Consider the following 19,410-nt stretch of genomic DNA (forward strand, 5'->3'; position numbering starts at 1 on the left):
GCCTTTCTCTCTCTCTCTTGTTTTACAAATCCCCCAAAGCTTGTCCCTGCTCTCCAGGAAGGAGGAGCTGATATCCATGGGCTAGAATATCCCAGCTTCTCCACTCCTGCAGGTGATGACTCCCAGTCATCAGGAGTGCGGAGCGGTAGTCCTGCCTTTCTCGTCAGGTCAGCGTGATAAGTCTTCTCGTAGGAAACACTGAGGCCAGTGGGATGAACACTGAAGCCTAGATGTGAAGGTCCTACAACTAGGGAAGATCTCAAAGGTGCTTCTCGTACTGAGAATGAAAGAAATGAGAAGGACAAGGGGTTTTGTCTGGAGCCTGCCTCTGGAACTGCTCTTTTGGGGTGAGGCGTGACGGGCAGAGCAAGGGAAATAAGAGCCAGTGATGACTTGGCCTGTAACGGTTATATCTGAAAGCGAAACAGCAGGTGTGGATGTTAGAGTGAAAAATAAAATTGTATTTCCTGGTTGTCATGCTTGAGAGGAGAACCGCGCAGCTCTCGGAGCTCGGTGGGAGCCGTTGGGCTGTAGGCAGGTGTCCGTCCCCATGAGGATGCTCTCCTGGCCAGGGCAGGATCCTGCTGAGATGTCCTCCAGGAGCCGTTGCGGCTGCAGCTTGTCTCCTGTTTGTCTCCGCTTGGGAGAGCTGGAAGTTATTGACTGAAATTGTATGGGCTTTTTCCCTTTTTCTTTTTAAGCTGTTGAATTATTTTTCCCTAAAAAGTGAATTTCATCATACAGAGGAAGAGAAGTGAGGTATGGGGAAGGGGGACGTAGCTCTTCACGATGACTGGAAGAGCTACAGTAGCTTGTCACCCACGGTTTGATAGTTTTGTGGGTTGGGGTGTGGGATATGAGGGTTGCCTGCAGAGCAGCCTGCAGCTCCCGTGCGATCAGCACATGCTGCTGTGCATTTGCAGGTCAGACCGCAGCGTTTGCAGTCCTCTGTCCCACAACAAGCCGTCTGCCTGCCAGTCTGAAGCACAGCCTGCAGCTGAGCAGCTAGGCATGTCCCGAGGAGCCGTCGATGCCTGTCGAAGCTTTGTAGAGATTGCAGCCTTGGACTGCTGGCTCTCTCGCCCCTGGCAGACCTTTCCTGTTTGCTGGGCAGGCATGAACCGGGCGAGCTTCCTGCCTTTGCTTTCTTGTCACAGGCGTCATGCAGCCAGGTGCTGAAGCGTGATCTGGCTTGGGTTCAGCTTTGATGGACTGCAGCGAGGATGTGCTGCTCCCCGTCACTCTGGAAAGCTGCAGAGGGGGAGCGTGGAGCCGGCCAGAGCCTCCTGCACCTCGCTCTGCACATCACATCGTTCCCGACCCGATCTCATCACAGTTCGTCACAGCAGCTGAATGCAGTGGTTTTGTTTGTTAATTCCAGCCATCCTGGGTAGTCAGGTGCTGGTTTGTAAGAAATACAGCCTGCACATTTTGGGTGAGAATCTCTTGCACGGGACTTCTCTAAAGACAGTGCTTGTTTTCTTCCAGACTCTGTGCAATGCCCTGTTTCTCGCTGGCCAGCACTTGGCAACTGCGCTCCCGTGCCCTCGTGCCAGGAGCCACCACCTCGCTTTGCAGGTAGTTGCTGAGGGATGTGCTGGCAGGTTAGTCAGGCCAAAGCGCTGGTTGATGCAATAGCTCGTCCTTCTTGCGGGGTAGTTGCCCAACCACTGTTTGATACCGCTCGCAGCCCTGCGAGGGTTGTGTGGATTGTTGCTTGTTCCAGGAGCACCATTAGCGACCTGCTCCGTAGTCCAGGGCTTGGTGCCTGCTTTGCGTCTGATGGAGCAGGCTTGCAGGCATGGTTTGCGTACGTTGCATCGCTTATCGCAGATCTTAGCAGTAAGTGCTCTTGGCAGAAACTTCAGGTCCCCTTGCAGGTTGCCTTTCATGGCGTCGTGCCTTGTGGGTTAATACTGTTTTGCAGGAAGCCACCTTAGTAACAATGGTCGGTGCTTTGTAGCATAAAGTACTTGATGATGCTTTAAAACAGCTAAAGTTTTTAAATAATTTCTGCTTTGAGATACTGAGCAGCTCTTGGAAGCCTCTGCTAATGACACTTCAATGCTGAAGTTGAGGTCCATCTCCCTGCACCTGGGATGAGCTGCCAAAACATTTCCATGTTTGAAACGATCCCCCCGCTCTCTCCCGGCAGAGCTAGGCAAGCCCCCAGCCTCGTGCTGGAAGCCAGGGGTGAAGGAAGGCTGAAGCACCTCTTGCTCATGTGCTGAGGACATGCGAGCTTTGCGTTCCTCTGTATTATATCATACCGAATTTTCAAGGTTCGGGGGTGTGGCAGTCGTGTCTGAGCCTGCAGGAGGACTGATTCCTTGAGGTTGACTGTTTGGGTTCCACCGTGTTGCCTGGCGAAACACCCTCCCGTGCTTTCAGTAACCTCACTGTTGAGAGCAGAGGGCTTCAGGTATGAGTGTTGGAAAAGGACTTGTTCCAAACGAGATCCTTTGCCTAAAACACACATGAAAATTCACTTCTCCTGTGACTCTCCTCACTCCGTCATCGCAGCAGGCTCCACAGAGAAGGTCCAGCCCCTGAAGCGGCTGGAGAAGCTGCTGTGCGGTTGGGTTCCCCGTTGGCCAGACCCTGCGGCTTCCCTGGAACAGGAGCCCGGCTGCTGGGGCACAGACGGGGATCACCTGTGCTGGGCGGCCGGGACGGCGACGCCTTTGTGCCGGCTACCGTGGAGCTTGCTGTAAATCAGCACAACCCTGCAGCTGCTTTCCTGCGAGCTGGTGGGCAGTTGCTGGGTGAGTTTTCCAGGGGAGGTGGACACCTCTCTGCAGGGGACTGGAAACACGCTGGAAACGTGGCTTGGGGTCCCGGGAGATGGAGTCCTGCCTTAGTCTTTCTCCGGGATGTTCGCTCCAAGCTCCTCTTGTCACGTCACTTAAGAGACACTGCGAGCGAGTGAAGCGATGGGGAGTCTCTCGCTTGGCCGTGACCCCGCTGGACTGAGAACCGTGCGTTCCCAGAGAGCGTCCCCAGCGTGCCAGCGCTCACCGCCGCTGGCCTGCCCGAGAGTTAAGGTCATCTGGTTCTGTTGTGTCAGCTGAGTGTTTAACTTTTTGCTTATTTAGAATTTCCTGTATTATGATAACATCTCATAAACTTCCCAATATAGCTTAACGCTAATTTAGACCATAACAGGCTGCCCCAGGAACAGTGGCCAGGTGTCACCTTAAGTCGTGCCGGCCTTTTTGCAGCGCAGCGGCAGGAGGAGGCAGGAAGGAAGACGAGAAGCGAAGCAGCTGCGTGAAGGCCGACATTCGCAGGCACACGTGCTTTCCCAGGCATCTTGGCTGGGGACGGCAGAAGAATTGGCAGGGCTGGTCCGGCTCCCCTCCGCAGGAAGGGGCACGCTGATGGGACAGCCTGATACGGCCAGCGAGCAGCTTGGACGCTGCGTGTGTTGAATGATGGGAAGGAGGAAGGCGAGGATCAGGCCGCCTAAGGAGTAGCTGAGGAAAGCGCCTGGCAGCCTGGCTGGCCAGAATGCGTAAGTCAGGCTGCCTATTAATGACAGTTGCTAAAATCAGGATGTACCTAGCCCACAGATCGCTAAATAGTGTGGCAGCACTTGTGTTTGAGAAAACCCAGGGGGTCAAGTTTCCCCTTGCTCTAAACAACTCCTCGAGAGAGTAAATTTTACGTTTGTGTTGAGGATGATCTCGTATCTCTTTCCCTTGCGGCCAAGAGAGCACAAGTGAAGACACTTGCACTCGCGGCAAGACTGCTGGAGCAAGCCGTCGTGGAGGGCACGGGTCCAAGGGAGCTCGCCGGGGGCAGGCTGTCGGAGAGCTGTGATTCTGCCGTGTGTCTCTAAAAGGGTTCTTCCTGTCTGTGGAGCTTGAGTTGGGTCGTTTGTGCTCGGAGGAGGCAGGTCTTACTCAACACCTTTGGCCGTGAGCACCTTGCAGCGACTGACGCTGTCGGCAGCGTGTGGGACCTGTCTGGGGGGGAGGTGGTGTGTGAGCACGGGGGGGGGAGATTTGGTCGACCTGACGCTTGATGCTGTTTTCTTCACAGCTTGGCACTGACCTTTCCATTTTGGTCCTCAGACTATAAGTGGCATCTTTTCTGATGCCTTGTTCTGCTAAATTCAGCTGTGGCTGGCTGGTGGTAAGTGGAGCGGTGGAAACAGGACTGGGTGCCGAAAATAGTCCTTCGGTGGTGCACGCCTTCTGGTGAGGCTCCTCCTGTTACCTGGCCCCGTCAGCAGTCCCAGGGCCAAAATCTGGCCGTGCCAGAGGGAGGCTGGCGGCGCTCGTGCTCCCAAAGGCAGCAGGCGTTACTGTAAGGGACAAGAGAGGCAGTCGTCCCCCGGGACGATGCAGTGGATGTAGTAATCCCTCGGCAGCTCCACAAGGGACTGAGACGGTCCCACTTTGCAGGGGCTGCTTGCCTTCGTGGCTGTGCCTAGCCTGTGGTAGGAGCAAAATCCTTCTCAGGATTTCCAGTTCCCAGACTCCAGCTTGATCCCCTGGAGCAGGGTTTTACCGTGAGCAGCTTTGTCGCTGAAAGGACGTGGCCAGCGCAGAAGCGCTTCCCCAGCCTTGCAGGCTCTGTGAACACAGCAGGAGCTGCCTGAGTTTCAGGCGTGGTTTAGCCGTTGCTTCAGGCTGTCCCAAGAGCCGGCTGCTACCAGGAGAGCTGGCCCGCTCCCCGGCGTGCCAGTTTCCGTGCTTGCGTGGCCAGCTAGATCAGGGCATGATCTGGGTGAAGAGCAGGTTTTTTCTCTGGGTTGGAGTGGGCTGGTGGGCAGGCGTGGGGGGGAGCGCTCCCCAGCAGCGCTGCAGGCTCCGGGTGCCGTAAAGCCACGGGGAAACGGCAGCCTCAGGGGAACCCAAAAGTAAAACTGAGCAGCATGATGCCATTGTTCGGGGAAATGTCAAGTGCCACGTCGTAGATAATGAGCAGTGAATTACAGTTCAAAATCTGCGTGTACGATCTTGTGTTAGCAACACAAGGAAGGAAGCTTAAACTTGACCAGAGATCTGCAGCACTTCTGCTTTGCCTGTTACGCACCTTTAGATAACGAGTTCGTGAGCTGTTTGCTCATGACTCTATTACAATTGCTGCTTTTCCTTCTGGTAGGGCAGTGCTGCCATACTGCTGTGTTTGTGGAAGGGGCTGGGGTCACTTCTGTGCTGCCTGTGGCCATGGAGGGCTGACACAGTGCCAGAGCGTCCCGGTGTTGCTTCCAGCCTGGCGTTACTGGAGGCTGAGATGCCGGTGGGTACCTGCTGCCTGCCCTCTAATTCCCTTCTTGTCTCTGCAGGGAGCGGGGATGGACAGGGACAGATACTCCAGCGTTTCCCGGAGAAGGACTGGGAGGACAACCCCTTTCCCCAAGGCATCGAGCTGGTGAGTGCGCTGTCCCTCGGGACCGAGGCATCGAGCTGGTGAGCATGCTGTCCCTCAGGACCGAGACCCCAGGGAAGCGTGACCGGCGTGCGGGGCAGGTGACACCATGGCACTGCGTGCACGCATCTTGCTGGGCGCTGCAGGGTCTGACCGGGGGAGCCCACGAGAGAGGGGTTCCCACCTGCCCCCCAGCGCAGCTCCAGCTCCGGAAAACTGCGGGATCCAGCATGCCGCCTCCCAGCCGGGCCGCGGCAGAGCCGTCCAGAGGCGGTCGCTGCTGTAAGCCCTGCCTGGGGCTGGCTCCTCTCCTGGCCGCTTTGCTCCCCCTCCTCCTCTGGGATCAGCTGCTCGGGATGCTGGAACGCTTCCTAGAGGAGCCGCAGGGATGCAGCGTCAGTATAAATAGCCCCGTCATGAATAGCAGGGCTCTGCCGTTGTCGGGCCTCCCCAAGCACTCCACCGAGCAAACCGCTCCCCTCCTCGGGCCGGCGGTATCGGCAGTGGCTCGCCCTCCGGCAGGCCTGGGTCCCTGCCCCAGCCCTCCGGACACATTTGCCTGCTGTTGCGAGTCCTTTGAGGTTGCGATCATTGCTGGGTCATACCCATAAAGTGACACACCCAGCCTAATTTGGCACTGCGTGGGTTCTTCACAAACCAGCTTTTAACTAATCAAGGATAATAGGATTGTTCTCCTCGGTTGCTAAATTTGAGTAGAAGTTCTTCTCAAACCCTTCCCTGCTGCATTGGTGCTGCTGCTGAGGAGCTCTGAAGGAGAGGAGCTGGAGCTCCGCTGCCAGCGAAAGCGAGTGGGTTGGGCTGCCGGTTGTCCAGACCCCTTTTCAGCGCTAAACTGAGCCCCCTTCTAAGCTGCTCTCCTCCTCCCCACTGCAGCTCTTCCCAGTTTCCAGCTGAAGTACGGTGGAGTACAAAACCTGAAGAGAGACGAGGCTTTAGCAGTCCCTTTGCTGCCTTACAAGCCTCAGGGTGCTGGGACTATCCTCACCCCGCTCCTCGAGGCCTTGCAAGTACCTTTGCTGTGCTGGGAGGTGTCGGTGCCTGTGAGGCCGGTGGGTGACGATCGGTGCGGGGACGCCGGCCAGCCGAGAGCCCCCGTCCTCGCCGGGAGCAGCCAGCCCTTTCTGCCTCCGCTGGTGTGCGCAGAGGGGTTGCACCTCCCTGTTTGGACGGGCTCAGCCTGAGTTGCCGGCCAGCAGGACTCGCCGAAGGGCATTTGTGCATCCCCGACGAGGGGCGTTTTGGCTGAGGGAGTCCTGGGTACCTGCTGTAGCAAAGGGCGTTCCAGGTCCTTGTGCTTCCCCAGGGCTTCAGTGAATCATAGACTAGGATCACAGAATATCTCAAGTTGGAAGGGACCCATAGGGATCATCAGGTCCCACCGAGAGGATGGCCTCGGCCGTGGGAGCTTGTTTCCTTAGAGCAGATGTGTCACGGGCATTCAGGGCACCGCACGCTGGGATCTCTGCCTTGCGCTGTCCACGTGCAGGGCTCTGGGTAGCTGAGCGGGATGGTAGCCCAGCCGGCGTCTCGTTTCATGGCCTGCGCGAGTTTCCTGTGCTATTTAATGCTCGTTTTCCGCGTGGTGGATCTGCGGCCTCCCCTACTCACCTGTCCGGACTCAGTTCTGCTCTCGGCTGCCTCCCACGTTTCGTGGCCTCGTTCAGAGCCAGCGGTCATCTCCATCTTTGTGTGTGCTGGTGCTGGAGAACTTCCACGTGAGCTGTGGCTGTTGGAGGCTGATCGGGACACCTCATGTCGTGTGCCCTCCAAAGCTCTCGTGTCACACCTAACCGAAAACCAAGGGGCTCTGCTGGCACTTACAAAGGAGAGTTGCCGGCGTGTTCCTCACCTGGCCCGGAGCAACCAGCTTGTGGAGTGGAGGGCGTCAGAGCTGGACACGTCTCTCATCCCCATGCTCATCCCTCTGCCCCGTCCCGGGCGCTTGGCTTTGGCAGTTACTGCTGCAGCTGCCAAGTCGTGCCACGTGCCCGCCAGCAAGTGTGGCCGGTCACCGGCATCAGCGGCGGTGGCAGGCTCGTCTTTCTATCGCGTGCTCACCGTAACTGCAGCACAATTTCGGACTTCTGTGTGCTATTTTGTCTGAGGCAAAAATATATATTACTTTTCTGGTTAGTGTTTCCTGGTTGTCTGCAGGGGACTTGGGAACTGTCCCAAGAAAGAGGAAAGCTGCTTTTTTCCCAAGGGTCAAACTGTCCAGCCAAAAAATCCCTGGAATTTAAACAGTTGGAGCCCCATCCTTCTGGGAGCTGGGGTGGCTCCGAGGCTTCCCGCAAGCTGTCAGGAGGTGTCCTGGGTGAACAGCACGTAGGGCTGAAACTAAGGCAGCTTCTGAAAATGAGACGGAGCCCACCTGGGCGATTTTGGGTTGTACATTACATTGCAGTCACTGCTGTGTTTCTTTTTAACAGCTTTTTTGGGGAGAAGGTTTTCTGGTTTGTGTAGGGAGCAGGAATTTGTAGCTTCTGCCCTTGCGTGCTGTCTGACAGCATTTCCAAACAAAAATATCTCCTTTTAATGGATGGAAGTTCCTCTGGAGAGAGACACAGGATGTGAACGTGTCTCCTCCGTTGCAGCATCCTCCCCTCCCAGGCCGGAGCCATCTCCTCTGGCAGCCCTCGAGCCCACGGTGGCTTGCGCTGGTTGCCCTCGCCAGCCTGGTGCGGGCAGACTGCGGGAGCAGGATCTCCGGGCCCTGGGGCGACCGGGAGAACCAGGGTACTGCTGCAGGTGAACCCGGGGCGGGGAGCCCCGCTCCAGGCTGCGACTAACAGCTCTCGCTTCCGAGGGTTACTGGCTGCAGTGCCTGCGGTGGTACCCAGCGAGGCGCGTGTGCGCTACAGGAACGGAGATTCCTGCTAAAACCGGTGGCTGCGAGTGCGCGCTGCGGTGTGCTACGCCCGCTGGTTCCCTCTGCTCCGGCGGGGGTTACTGCAATTCCTCCTGTCCCTTTCAGCTCCCGCCCGCAGCGCTGGTCCTTACGTCCCTCTGTACCACGATCCCACGGGTCTGCTGAACACAGCACGGTATTTCCCGTGTCCTAAGGCCGCTCGTGGATGGTTGTTGCATACTGCAGACCGTGTCGTCGTGCCTACTGGGCACGTCCCAGCCTCCAGACACGTTTCACCTCTGCCAGCACGCGCTGGCACCCGAGCCAGCATGTGCCAGCGTTCCCTCCTGGCGCCTGGGCACCGGAGGGTGTTAGGGTTTCTGCTGCCCTCTGAGATAAAACCGTGAGCTCCTTTTGTTTTCCAACCAGCAGGTCATCGCCTGTGTGTTTGCAGCTTCAGTATCCTTGTTTGGTGAAGGTGAGCACAGGTCTGTACGAGGTTTGCTCCCTGGCTGCCGGGAGTGCTTGGGCAGAGGTGTCCGTGGGAGAACACTGCGTCCTGGCCCTGGCCGGGGGGTTTGGTGGGGCAGGGTCCGCAGGCCTGGACCAGGGGTCTCCACTTCCAGGGGACGATAAGGCACTCTGCTGCTCGCGGAAAAGCTTCCTTTGTTGCTTTGCTTTCTTAAGGCGGTGGTACCTGAGCGGGGCCTCTTCTGGTGCGTCCATCTTGACCAACAGATCTTTTCTTCACCTTTGACGCGGAGGAACCTGAGGTTGGCAGCCAACAGCCGAGCCCACCCCGCCAGCGGCCGTTCGGCACTGCTCAGCAGAGAGGAGAGCTGCCGCCACACTTCGCCGTGGGTTTGATCAGGAGCGGAGCAGGCAGCTCCTTATGCAGTGGGACGCTGGTGACCGGTGGCTCCGCGTGTCGTCCCTCCTGCCGGGCAGCGGGCTCTGCCGCAGGGTTGCGTTGCCCTCCCGTAGCTTTCCAGGGTGGAAATAAATGATCAGGAGGACGTCTTGGGACATCGTAGGCTGGATCCTTGCAAAATCGATCCTTGCACACTTGGGAAAGGCCTGTGATGTAACTGGTGGAAGAAGAAAAGGTGGTAAAGCAGCGCTGATCCATGCAACTCTGTGGAAAACAAGGCTTGCCAGATGAGATTGCAACAAGGCCAAGTGCAAGGTCCTGCACTTGGGTCACAACAACTCCATGCAACGCTACAGGCTTGGGGAGGAGTGGCTGGAAAGCCGCCTGGTGGAAAAGGACCTGGGGGTGTTGGCCAACAGCCGGCTGAATATGAGCCAGCAGTGTGCCCAGGTGGCCAAGAAAGCCAATGGCATCCTGGCTTGCGTCAGGAATAGCGTGGCCAGCAGGAGTAGGGCAGTGATCGTGCCCCTGTACTGGGCACTGGTGAGGCCGCACCTCGAATGCTGTGTTCAGCTTTGGGCCCCTCACTCCAAGAGAGACATTGAGGGGCTGGAGCGTGTCCAGAGAAGGGCAACGGAGCTGGGGAAGGGTCTGGAGCACAAGGCTGATGGGGAGCGGCTGAGGGACCTGGGGTTGTTCAGCCTGGAGAAAAGGAGGCTGAGGGGAGACCTCCTCGCTCTCTACAACTGCCTGACAGGAGGGTGTAGAGAGGTGGGGTCGGTCTCTTCTCCCAGGTAACGAGTGATAGAACGAGAGGAAATGGCCTCAAGTTGCGCCAGGGGAGGTTTAGACTGGATATTAGGAAATTTTACTTCACTGAAAGGGTTGTCCAGCATTGGAACAGGCTGCCCAGGGAAGTGGTGGAGTCCCCATCCCTGGAGGTATTTAAAAGCCGTTTGGATGAGGTGCTTAGGGACATGGTGTAGTGGTGGGCTTGGCACCACCAGGTTAACGGTTGGACTCGATGATCTTAAAGGTCTTTTCCAACCTATACGATTCTGTGATTCAGACAGACACGCACACATGTTGTCATGAGAGGTTGGTTTTGTTGCTAAAACTGCTCTAGGCAGTGTCTGCAGAGCCCGGCACGCAGCCCTGCCTTCCTGTGGGATTTTTCTAAACAAACGAAGGGCTGTTGCTCTGGAGAGGCTTCGGTGCAGCGCGGCTGGGGCATCCACCAGTGCTGGTCTGTAGGGGAGCTGCAGTGCATCCTTTGGGTCAGTTGCTTCCATCAACACCCCCCTCATGTAGGAATCGAGACTTTCTTCTCTTCTGGCTGTCTGCAGCTCGCTCTTGTTCTCCGTGGGCACCCAGCGGCACCGAGATGTGCTGGAAGGAGAGACCGACGCCGCTGCAACGCTCGCTGTGCGGAGCAGCTCCCGCACGTCCCACCGGCCGCATGGAGCCCTGGCAGCGTGTGCTGTGTCACTGCGCTGCACGGGTGGGCCGTGCGGGCAGCGGGTCGTACCGCACCCGAGGGCAGACCACCGGGAGTGCTGGGTCTGCCCAAGCGGAGGGGGAATCGAGCGCAGGGTGAGCATCCTCCCAGCGCGGATCTGAGTTCGGGCAAGGCGTGGGTGAAGAGCTCACCTCTTGCACATGCAGGTCCATGGAGATATTGAATTCTGCGTGGGCGGCCGTAGTTTTGTCTTCCTTTAACTGGCACCTTCAGTGTTGCAGAGCACCACGGTACCGCTATCGGTCATGGTCGAGCTGCTTCTGGAGGACGCTTGTTCTAATCACCAGCCAACCTACACCCGTCTTTCATGGAGGATGCGTGTCCTTTCTGGAGGATCTAGCTTGAAATGAGGCGATGGTTGTGGAGGTCAGATGTCTGTGTGCCTGGTGCTTTACGAACATGTGGCTGCCTTATGTTGACTTCTGCAGGATAAATCGGCTGAGGAGCATTGAGTGCAGTCGAACTGGGCACATTGGGTGCAATCAAACTGGGCTGCGAGCAACTCCAGGGCATAGCCAGGGTGTATCCGCATACTCCAGCGGCATAGAATCATAGAATCATAGAATGCTTTGGATTGGAAGAGACCTTTAAAGGCCATCCAGTCCAACCCCCCTGCAAGAGCAGGGACATCTTTAACCAGAGCAGGTTGCTCAGAGCCCCGTCCAACCTGACCTGGAATGTTTCCAGGGATGGGGCATCGACCACCTCTCTGGGCAACCTGTTCCAGTGCCTCACCACCCTCACTGTAAAAGATTTCTTTCTTAAATCCAGTCTAAATCTGCCCTCCCTTAGTTTAAAAATGGCATGACCTGATCCAGAGTGTCACCTGCTGTGGTTTGAAGTGACCCGTGCTCCCAGCAGGTGCTATTTTTAGCAAGCTGACTTCTTATCCCGTGGCTTGGGAAGAGTCCCAGGGTGGCTTGGTGCTCGGAGCCCAGGTGGGTGTCGGGAGCCTCCTGCACCTCCCGTGGTGGGACCGAGGGCTCTGGTGGTCCTCGCTCAGCTCGCGCATCGGGGCAGACGGTGGTGGAGCCGTGCCTTGGCCTGAGCAGGTGTAACCCCGAGTGAAGAGGCTCAGGTGTGTTCGTGTTTGTGTCGTGCCGTCGTTTCCCTGCACCCGTTTAGCGGCAGTGTAATTGCCTCTGGCTCCTTGGCACGCAAGACGGCATGACCGGGGAGCGGAGCAGAGCCTGTGCCCACCGGTGGTGGTGATGTTGATGTCCTCCTGGGGTTCCCTTCTAGAGGAGCAGTCCAGGGGATCTGGACTTCCATTTCTCGGGCCTCTGGATGAGCACGCTTGGCCCCCGACGTCTGGCTTGTACGTACCTGTCTCCGCAGGGAAGGTTTGACACTGTGGTCGTGGAGTGCATCCCTTTGCACCAGGACGCGGCAGTCGGGAAGTGCTGGGTGGGACCCAGCAGCAAATTCCTCGAGGGCAGCAGCTTTGTGCGCTTTGCTCTCGTCACTTCTGCAACGTCCGGGAGATGTTTGTGCAGAGCGGTGAGCTACGGGTTCATTGCGGAGCCCAGGGAGGAGAGGAACTCTCTTGTTGGGAGAGCGATGCTGTGTACTTACCCTGATGGCTGCTGAGCCATACCTTCCTCCTGCGTGCGGACAGGGGAGCCGGGCAGGAGGCAGCCCGGTTTGAAAACGGCACCAGAAAGGGGAGGCCCTGGGACGCAGGTTTACAGGGACATACGTGGCGGAGTCTGGGAAGCAGCTGCCCAAGCGCTTTTGCCTCACCTCCTTCCCGCTGCCATCCCTGGGCAGCTGAAGAAAGCCGAGCTCTTGCACTGCGGCTGGTGCCCAGCTCTTAGAGCTGCGGCTGCGCCGGGCTGCCGGGGGGAGGAGAAGGAGGGTCTGCGCAGCAGAGCGTGTGCACGCACGCGGAGCGTGGGGTGGGCGCAGAGAGCGGTGAACAGCTGGAAAACTTCACCAGGTTGAAACCAGCTTCCATTCGCACGGGTTTGGGCTGGAGCAGCGATTGCTGCAGCTTTGCGGTATGTCAGCCCTTCCTGCCAGTCCGGCCCTGTTGCCGCTTTATTCTCATCCCTGGTTTTGCTCAAGTCGCCTTATCTTCAGAGTCCATCGGGCCAGGGCCCCAGGAGGAGCTGAGCTTTCCCGCTCTGGGGAGCTGTCTCAGGGAGCACCCAAAAGCGTTGGGAATTTTCCACAGCTCCTCAGCAGCCAAATGCAGATGCTGAGGAAATAAAGAAAAATCCCTTGAGACTTCAAAACTCAGGAGGAGTCCTGGGGCCGCTGGCTGGAATTACCCACCGGCCCAGGGAGGGTGTTTGGAAAGTCCTCAGAAACTGGTAAAACTGTGTTCGGAGCTGCCTGAAGCGCGGTGTTGGCACAGCCTGGGCTGGTGTTTTCCAGCTGCCTGCCCCGAGGGAGGAGTGCCACCTCCCGGAGCAGGCGCCGGTGCCTGGAGGCAGCCCTGCCCTGCGGGGAGCTCGCCCCAGGGACGCCATCGCCTTTCCTTCCCGGAGTTTGCGCGGTGCCTGCGCGCGCGGCTGCCCGGCACCTTGGTGGGCTGCAGGGACTTTGCAGAGCCTGGCGAGCCTCGCAGGCTCGATGCTGCTGCAGGCAGCCGCCTCGCACGGCGCAGCCCAGCTCCTCGCAGCCCCTGTGCCGGGGGAGCGCCTGCGGCTCTGAGACGGGTGTAGGGTGCAGGGTGGCGGAGGGTGCCCGGCTTGGCCAGGGTTCCTGTCACCCTTTCTCCCAGCTTGGGTTTCTCCCCGCGGCTCCTGCTGTCCCTGCAGAGAGGAGGGGAAGGCACCTGCCCAGTTCTCCCCCACAAAGGGGACGGGAGGCTCTGGCCAGTGCTCCCCACTCCCTGGACCGTGGTGGCTGCGGGTGCTGCAGCGTGTGCCAGGGAAGGGGGCACAGCCCTGTTTCCCTATATCCTCTATCGGCGATGTGCTGCCACACCAAGCTACGTGTCCCCGGGAGCCGGTACCTGGCGGTGTCGGTAGCTGGTGGTTTCCTTTCGCATCGTCCAGCCCACCGAAGCTCCGTTGCTCCCGCTGCCGACACGATGTGGGGGAGCGAGGGGCGGTGGCACGGGCAGCTCAGACCCTCTGACCGCTGTCCCCTGCCCTCTCTTGCAGTTCTGCCAGCCCAGCGGCTGGCAGCTCTTCACCGAGAGGAACCCCCCCACCTTCTTCGTGGCCGTGCTGACCGACATCAACTCGGAGCGGCATTACTGCGCCTGCTTCACCTTCTGGGAGGCCGTTGAGAGCGCACAGGTACCGCGGGCTGCCGGGGTCCTGCCTGTGGAGGCAGGGTGGGAAGGGTGGTCAGCTGGGAAGGAAGCATCTGGCTGCCTTTGGCATTGGCCAGCGGGTCCTGCTTTCCCCTTGTCGGAGGAATGCGGGCCCTGGCGTCAGAGGTCTGGGAGAGGGAAGAGCATCCTTTCTCTAACTCTGGGACTTGGCTGGTGTGTGTCTCCCTAGCCTCAGAGCCACCCCAGGAATGGTGAGGGGGAGGAGGAGGAAGAGGAGCCATCGTCTCCCGTTCAACCCACGCAGCTCTTTGCTCCCAAAAGCTTGGTGCTGGTGTCGCGGCTGGACCATGCAGAGGTGTTCAGGGTAAGTCCGAAATGCACTGCGGCTGGGGCGGGGGGAGCAGGGCCCCTGCTCGGGAGGGAGAGGAGAGCAATGTTAGTGAAGACCTTCTGGCTCTGGGAGCAACCAGGAGCCACGTAGTCGCTGCCAGGAACAGGAGCTGTGGGAGCACCCTGGCACAGCACCCCGTGGGAGAGCGGCCTGTCCCCAGCCCGGTCCAGCTCCACGAGCCGCTCAGCTGCACGCTGAACCTGAAAGGCTGGCGGCAGAACAGCGAACCGAGGGCTCGGCCACGCTGGGCAGCTGGTGGCCTTGACCCAGTTTTGTTAATAGAAAAACCGTGAAGAACAGCCCGTTCCTGTGGGAGCATTTATCTTTGCCATCTTTATTTTCTTTAAACGTGCTGCGTTATGTGGCAGTACAGGGTTTGGGAGGGCACGGGCTGCGAGCTGGCGTGTTTACAAACTGCCTCCGTGCGTGTTGTGTCCGGGGCTCTGCGGCTGGGGCAGGCGGGGCGTGGGCAGCCCCCCCGGCCCGCGCAGGCTGGCTGCCTTGCTGCTCCTCTTGGTCCGAAGGAGGAATCCACCCGGCATTTACGGTGGGCTCTCGGCTAGCTTGGCCGGGTGCTGGGCTTGCAGGAGGGCAGCGTTCTCCATCAGGGCAGGCCGTGCCCTTTCTTTTTCCCCTCCCGCTGCGAGGATATCGCTTCTGGGTAGCTGCCCTGTTCTGGAACCTCTTGTTCACAGCCCGCTCAGTGAATGGGAGCACATGGTGTTCCCTCAGGGCGTTGAGCCACAGCGTCCTCAAGGCATTAATAACTGACAGTAGGGAAAAAAAATCACCCCGTTCTCTGGTCTGGAGCTGCTTCAAACAGCAGAAAACTTCGGGCTTCACAGACTCGCAGCCCCAAACCACGTAACTGAGGTTGGAGGCACCTCTGGAGGTCTCTGGTCCAACCCCTGCTCAAGCAGGGTCGGCTGGAGCAGGTTGTCGCGGATATCATCCAGTTGGGTTTTGAATCATCTCCAAGGACGGAGACCGTACAACAACTCTGGGAAGCCTGTGCCAGTGTTCAGCCACCCTTGCAGTAAAAAAGTCTGTGTACTTGGGTATGTTATTGGGAAGTCAAGCCCGTCTTGGCTGATCGGTGCTGTTGAAACAGCAGCTCCTTTCCAGCAAGCGGGAGCAGTAAGCCCGAGATAGAGGGGAGCGTATGAACAGAAACGAGCCTGGGTCATCGTTTCTGGGTGATCGACATTTCCCTTGTTGCAAGCAGTTGCGTTGTATGGTTGTCCTTGCCTCCAGGACGGAGTTTGCCACGCCTGGCCTTCCGTGGAGCTGGAATTCCCTAAAATGCAGGAGCTGTTCATTTTCTCAAGCCCGGGAGAGCAGAGCGAGATCAGCCGGGCTGCGGCATCTGCCGCTCTCCTGCTGGGCAAAAGCCGGTCGTGCTTGGGGATGACTCTGGAGGAAAGTGGGTCAGCTAACGAGTTCCAAAAGGCAGACATTTCCTGCCAGAGCTTCTCCCCTGAGGACCGCACTGAAATGGTTCCCGGCTCGTTTTTGGTCTTTGCGTACCTGAGCGCTCGTCTTCCCTGGCTGGTTTTGGTAGGAGGCCCAGTAACGTTTGCATTGCGTGTTTGGCTGCCTGATTTCATTGCTCAGTTGCTCGAATTATCCACTTTAGTGATTTTTGAGGAACAGATGAGTGACAAGAGCACTACAGTCCTGTTGTTCTGGGCCTTGGGTCATTTCATTCCCCCTTAGCTGGAAACTCTGCCTTTGCCCTTTGGGTGAACAGATGGATTTCACGGGCTAAATATGAAGTGCAGCCTCTTACTTCCCCAGCACAAGACTCAGGTTGTTGTGGCTCCTTCTCTTAGGTCTCTGTGTAGCCCAAGACCTGGACCTGTGGGGCCTCTTGGTCAGCGTGATGCTGGACTGAGGGTCTGCCTCTTGCTCGGGCTGAGGTCAAGCCGTACACACGTTACGCCAGGAGCCTTCACCGCTGGCCAGCAGCCGTGGGGCCGTAGCTGCCGTGCCCCCTGAAGCTGGGCCGATCTCCAGCCCTTGGGAAGAGGGGCAGGGTACCCCAGATCTCCCTTCTGGCTCCTGGCGAGACTGCGCCTTCCCTCAGATCTCTTCTGCTTCCTCCGTGGAGCGTCCCGCATTGCAGCGTGTGTTCATGGACGTGCAGGAGCGTGAGCTTGCTCTTCACTCGGTTATTCCAGCGTGCGGTAGCCTGCCTGGCCCCTTCTCTCCAAAGCCCCAGTATTTGTGTTTTCTCTTTTCCTCACTGACATGGGGAGATGGTTTGAGTTAAAAAAAACCACCCAGAGGGTGCCTTGAAGACAAATTCCTCAAATTCCTTATTCATCTGTGTATTACAGCTTGCGTCGAACGCTGCCCTGTACTGGTGCCCCCTAACTCCCTGTGTGCTGGAGCTGGTGTTGCTTCCCAAATAGGATAAGATAGAATAGAATATTTCAGTTGGAAGGGACCTACAACAATCATCTAGTCCAACTGCCCGACCGGTTCAGGGCTGACCCAAAGGTAAAGCATGTTGTTAAGGGCATTGTCCAAATGCCGGGCAGACAGCAAGCAGAGCGGGGCCCGGCCACGTGTCTCGGCCAGCCCTCGGTGGAGAAGTGGGTCTCCTTCCCATCCCTTACTTGGGGTTTTTGTGAGACTTGATGCAAACCTGCAGGGATTGGGAGTGTTTGGGGGTCCAGCTGTTTTCAGTCGCCTCTGCCCGTGGAGCTTTTGAAGCCCCTTCGCACTGCTCCTGCTGAGCTCTAGCCCAGGGGACATGTCTGGGGACGGCTCTGGTGGGGTCGGTGCTGGGATGGGGAGGTGCTGCTGGCTGGAAGCAAACTGAGCACATGCTCAATGCCCTGTCCTGCTGATGAGGACTCACTGTGAGAGGTCTGAGGGGGAAGGCCTCGAGCACTGCACCCAAGAGTTGACTGTCACAGGGTGCGTCTGTCCGGTGACGAGCACTGGGAGCCCCTCCGTGCGACGGTGCTCTGAACCGGAGCCTCCCCAGCTGCACCGGTACATGTCTGCGTCCCGCCCTGATGCTCAGCTGTGCTGTGCTTTCTTCTCCAGAACAGCCTGGGTTTGATCTATACCATCTACGTGGATGGACTGAGTGTGTCCCTGGAGAACGTCATTGGGAACCTCCTGACGTGTACCATCCCCATCACCGGGGGAGCTCAGGTGGGTAGTCTGCCCCTTCCCTCTTACCTCTCCGTGCTTCCTCCTCCTGAGCAGCTCTGATAGAAGCAGGATGTTTCACTCAGCGGTATTCTGGTTTTGCTGTGCTGGGGTGAGCTGAGCAAGGCTGATTTGACTCATGGGCAGAGTGCACTGCCTAGTGAGGAGCTGCCGCAGTGCCCTGGCTACTGGCAAGTGCTTGGCGAGTGCAGGTGGTGCCTTCCCAAGTGCTTAAGAGTAGAAACAACAAAACTGTGATTTGGAGCCACACGCCTCCTAGATTGGCTGAGAAGATCTTGCTGCTTTGCTGAGCTACAGCTTGCCATGACTAGGCAGCTTGGTCTTGGCTCCTTGCTCCCTCCAGGAGGGAGTACGGCGTGGCTCGACCACCAGCTGGCTTACGTAGTCACCGATTGATCTGTGCAAACAATTGCCATGGTCTCTGGTCATTCCTGCATCAGGGAGGTCTTGCTCCTCCACTCAGGCCTGTCTGATTGCCTGGAGAGCTGCGCCAGAGCCAAGTGGTCACGGGCCATCTGTGAGAGCAGGGACGAGTCAGCTGTAGGGAGACGGGCCAAGCGCGGCTGACGTTTGCCAGATGAGCAGCTTGGAGCTCTCTCCTCAAACCGCGGGCTTGTGCCTGTGCGTGGCCGGCATCTCTGATGGACAGGGCTTGAGCAGCAGCAGCCTCGCTTGTGGCCAGAACTGAGGCCATCAAAGATAACCCTCCTGTTTTCCCCTCTGAGCCATGTGTTCCTCCGGCACTCCTCCTCCTGCCCTAGGAAGGCCAGCTGAGCTCAGTCTTGCTCACATGAGCAGCAGATGGGTAAGGAAGGGCTAATTGGAGCTGATTTGGAGATGGCAGAAGTGGAGAGAGCCCAGCTGGACCCTCTGGCAGGAGGCGTTTGGAGACAGCAGCGTAACCCCCTGGAGCTCTTCTGCCATGCTGACACCTGGAACGTAACTGTGGATGTGCCCTTGTCTCCTGCAGTGGCTTCACTTTCAGCTGAGCTCTGCTTCCCCCAGCAAAAAATACATCGAGCTCTCTCGCACCCAGGCTGCGCCCAAGCGGAGGAGCCTTTGCAGGGCTGGGGCAGCACTACAGGTCCCTGGTGCCCAGAGACAGAGGTCTCTTCCACCACTGCGGCCCGTGGCCCCGAGGGGAGGCTGCTCTCCTGAACCCGTGTATCTGTGCAGGCTTCTTGGGCGGCTGCTTTCCGCTGGCAGAAGCGGTGCCCCTTGGGCTGCCGTCATGGCCCGCCGTAGGTTTGGTGCTTCCTCCGGTAATCCAGAGCGATGCTGGTCCTGGGAAGGCCCAGCAGTGGTCCTGGTATTTGCAGGAGAGGGCTGTATGGCACTCGCATCCGAGTCCTCCGGAGAAGAAAGCAGGGCGCTGCCCACACCGGGGGGCTGTGACCGTGTGCCAAGCGTCCTGGGCTTGCCCTGGCTGAGGGCGAGAGCAATAGCATTCCTGCAGGATCTGCCCAGATCTGTCCGACTCCATCTGGTTCCTCCCCGGTGGGTCGCGTAAGCAGCAGTACAGGAGAGGAGAGGCTGTTCGGACCAGGGCGGCTCCTCAAGCCGCTGTGGCTCGCCCAACAGTGCTTTTTGGCACAATTATTCGTTACCTCCCAGTTCTTGCAGGATCGATCTGTGCTGTGGGAACAAGTAGTGTGCTACAGGGAGAACAGTTTGTTGGTGGCACTTCCCTTCCCGTGCTTTACCTGTTCTCCGAACGCTCTTTTCCAGTGTAGTAGCTATTGCTTTTGCTTTGTGTGTGTGTGTGCATCTCTCCTCTCCAGGAGTGCTGGTCCCTGCTTGTTGTTGGCCTCTGCCTGTGTTCGTCTTCCCTCTTGTCTTGCTGTCTTTGTGTGTTTCTAACTGACCGTGCTATCTCTGTCTGTCTCTATCTCAGCTTGACGCGGACGACGAAGCAGCGGTACGCACACCTTTTCTTTCATTGGGTCTGTCTCCTCGTTAGCAACCT

At 58.1% G+C, this 19,410-nt stretch overlaps 1 protein-coding gene across 4 annotated transcripts in view; it reads left to right on the forward strand.

The window, feature by feature from the left end:
• The window catches only part of SBF1 (SET binding factor 1), an 86,064-nt gene that overhangs the window by 40,516 nt on the left and 26,138 nt on the right, over positions 1-19,410 (forward strand). For all 4 annotated transcript variants that reach the window (XM_072856315.1, XM_072856322.1, XM_072856331.1 and 1 more), the window contains exons 2-5: positions 5,297-5,382; positions 13,752-13,889; positions 14,097-14,231; positions 17,316-17,426. In XM_072856315.1, the coding sequence (XP_072712416.1) occupies positions 5,297-5,382; positions 13,752-13,889; positions 14,097-14,231; positions 17,316-17,426 (470 nt within the window). The remainder of the gene's footprint in view (positions 1-5,296; positions 5,383-13,751; positions 13,890-14,096; positions 14,232-17,315; positions 17,427-19,410) is intronic.

This window comes from Ciconia boyciana, chromosome 1 (assembly GCF_034638445.1).
Source record: "Ciconia boyciana chromosome 1, ASM3463844v1, whole genome shotgun sequence".
NCBI lineage: Eukaryota > Metazoa > Chordata > Aves > Ciconiiformes > Ciconiidae > Ciconia > Ciconia boyciana.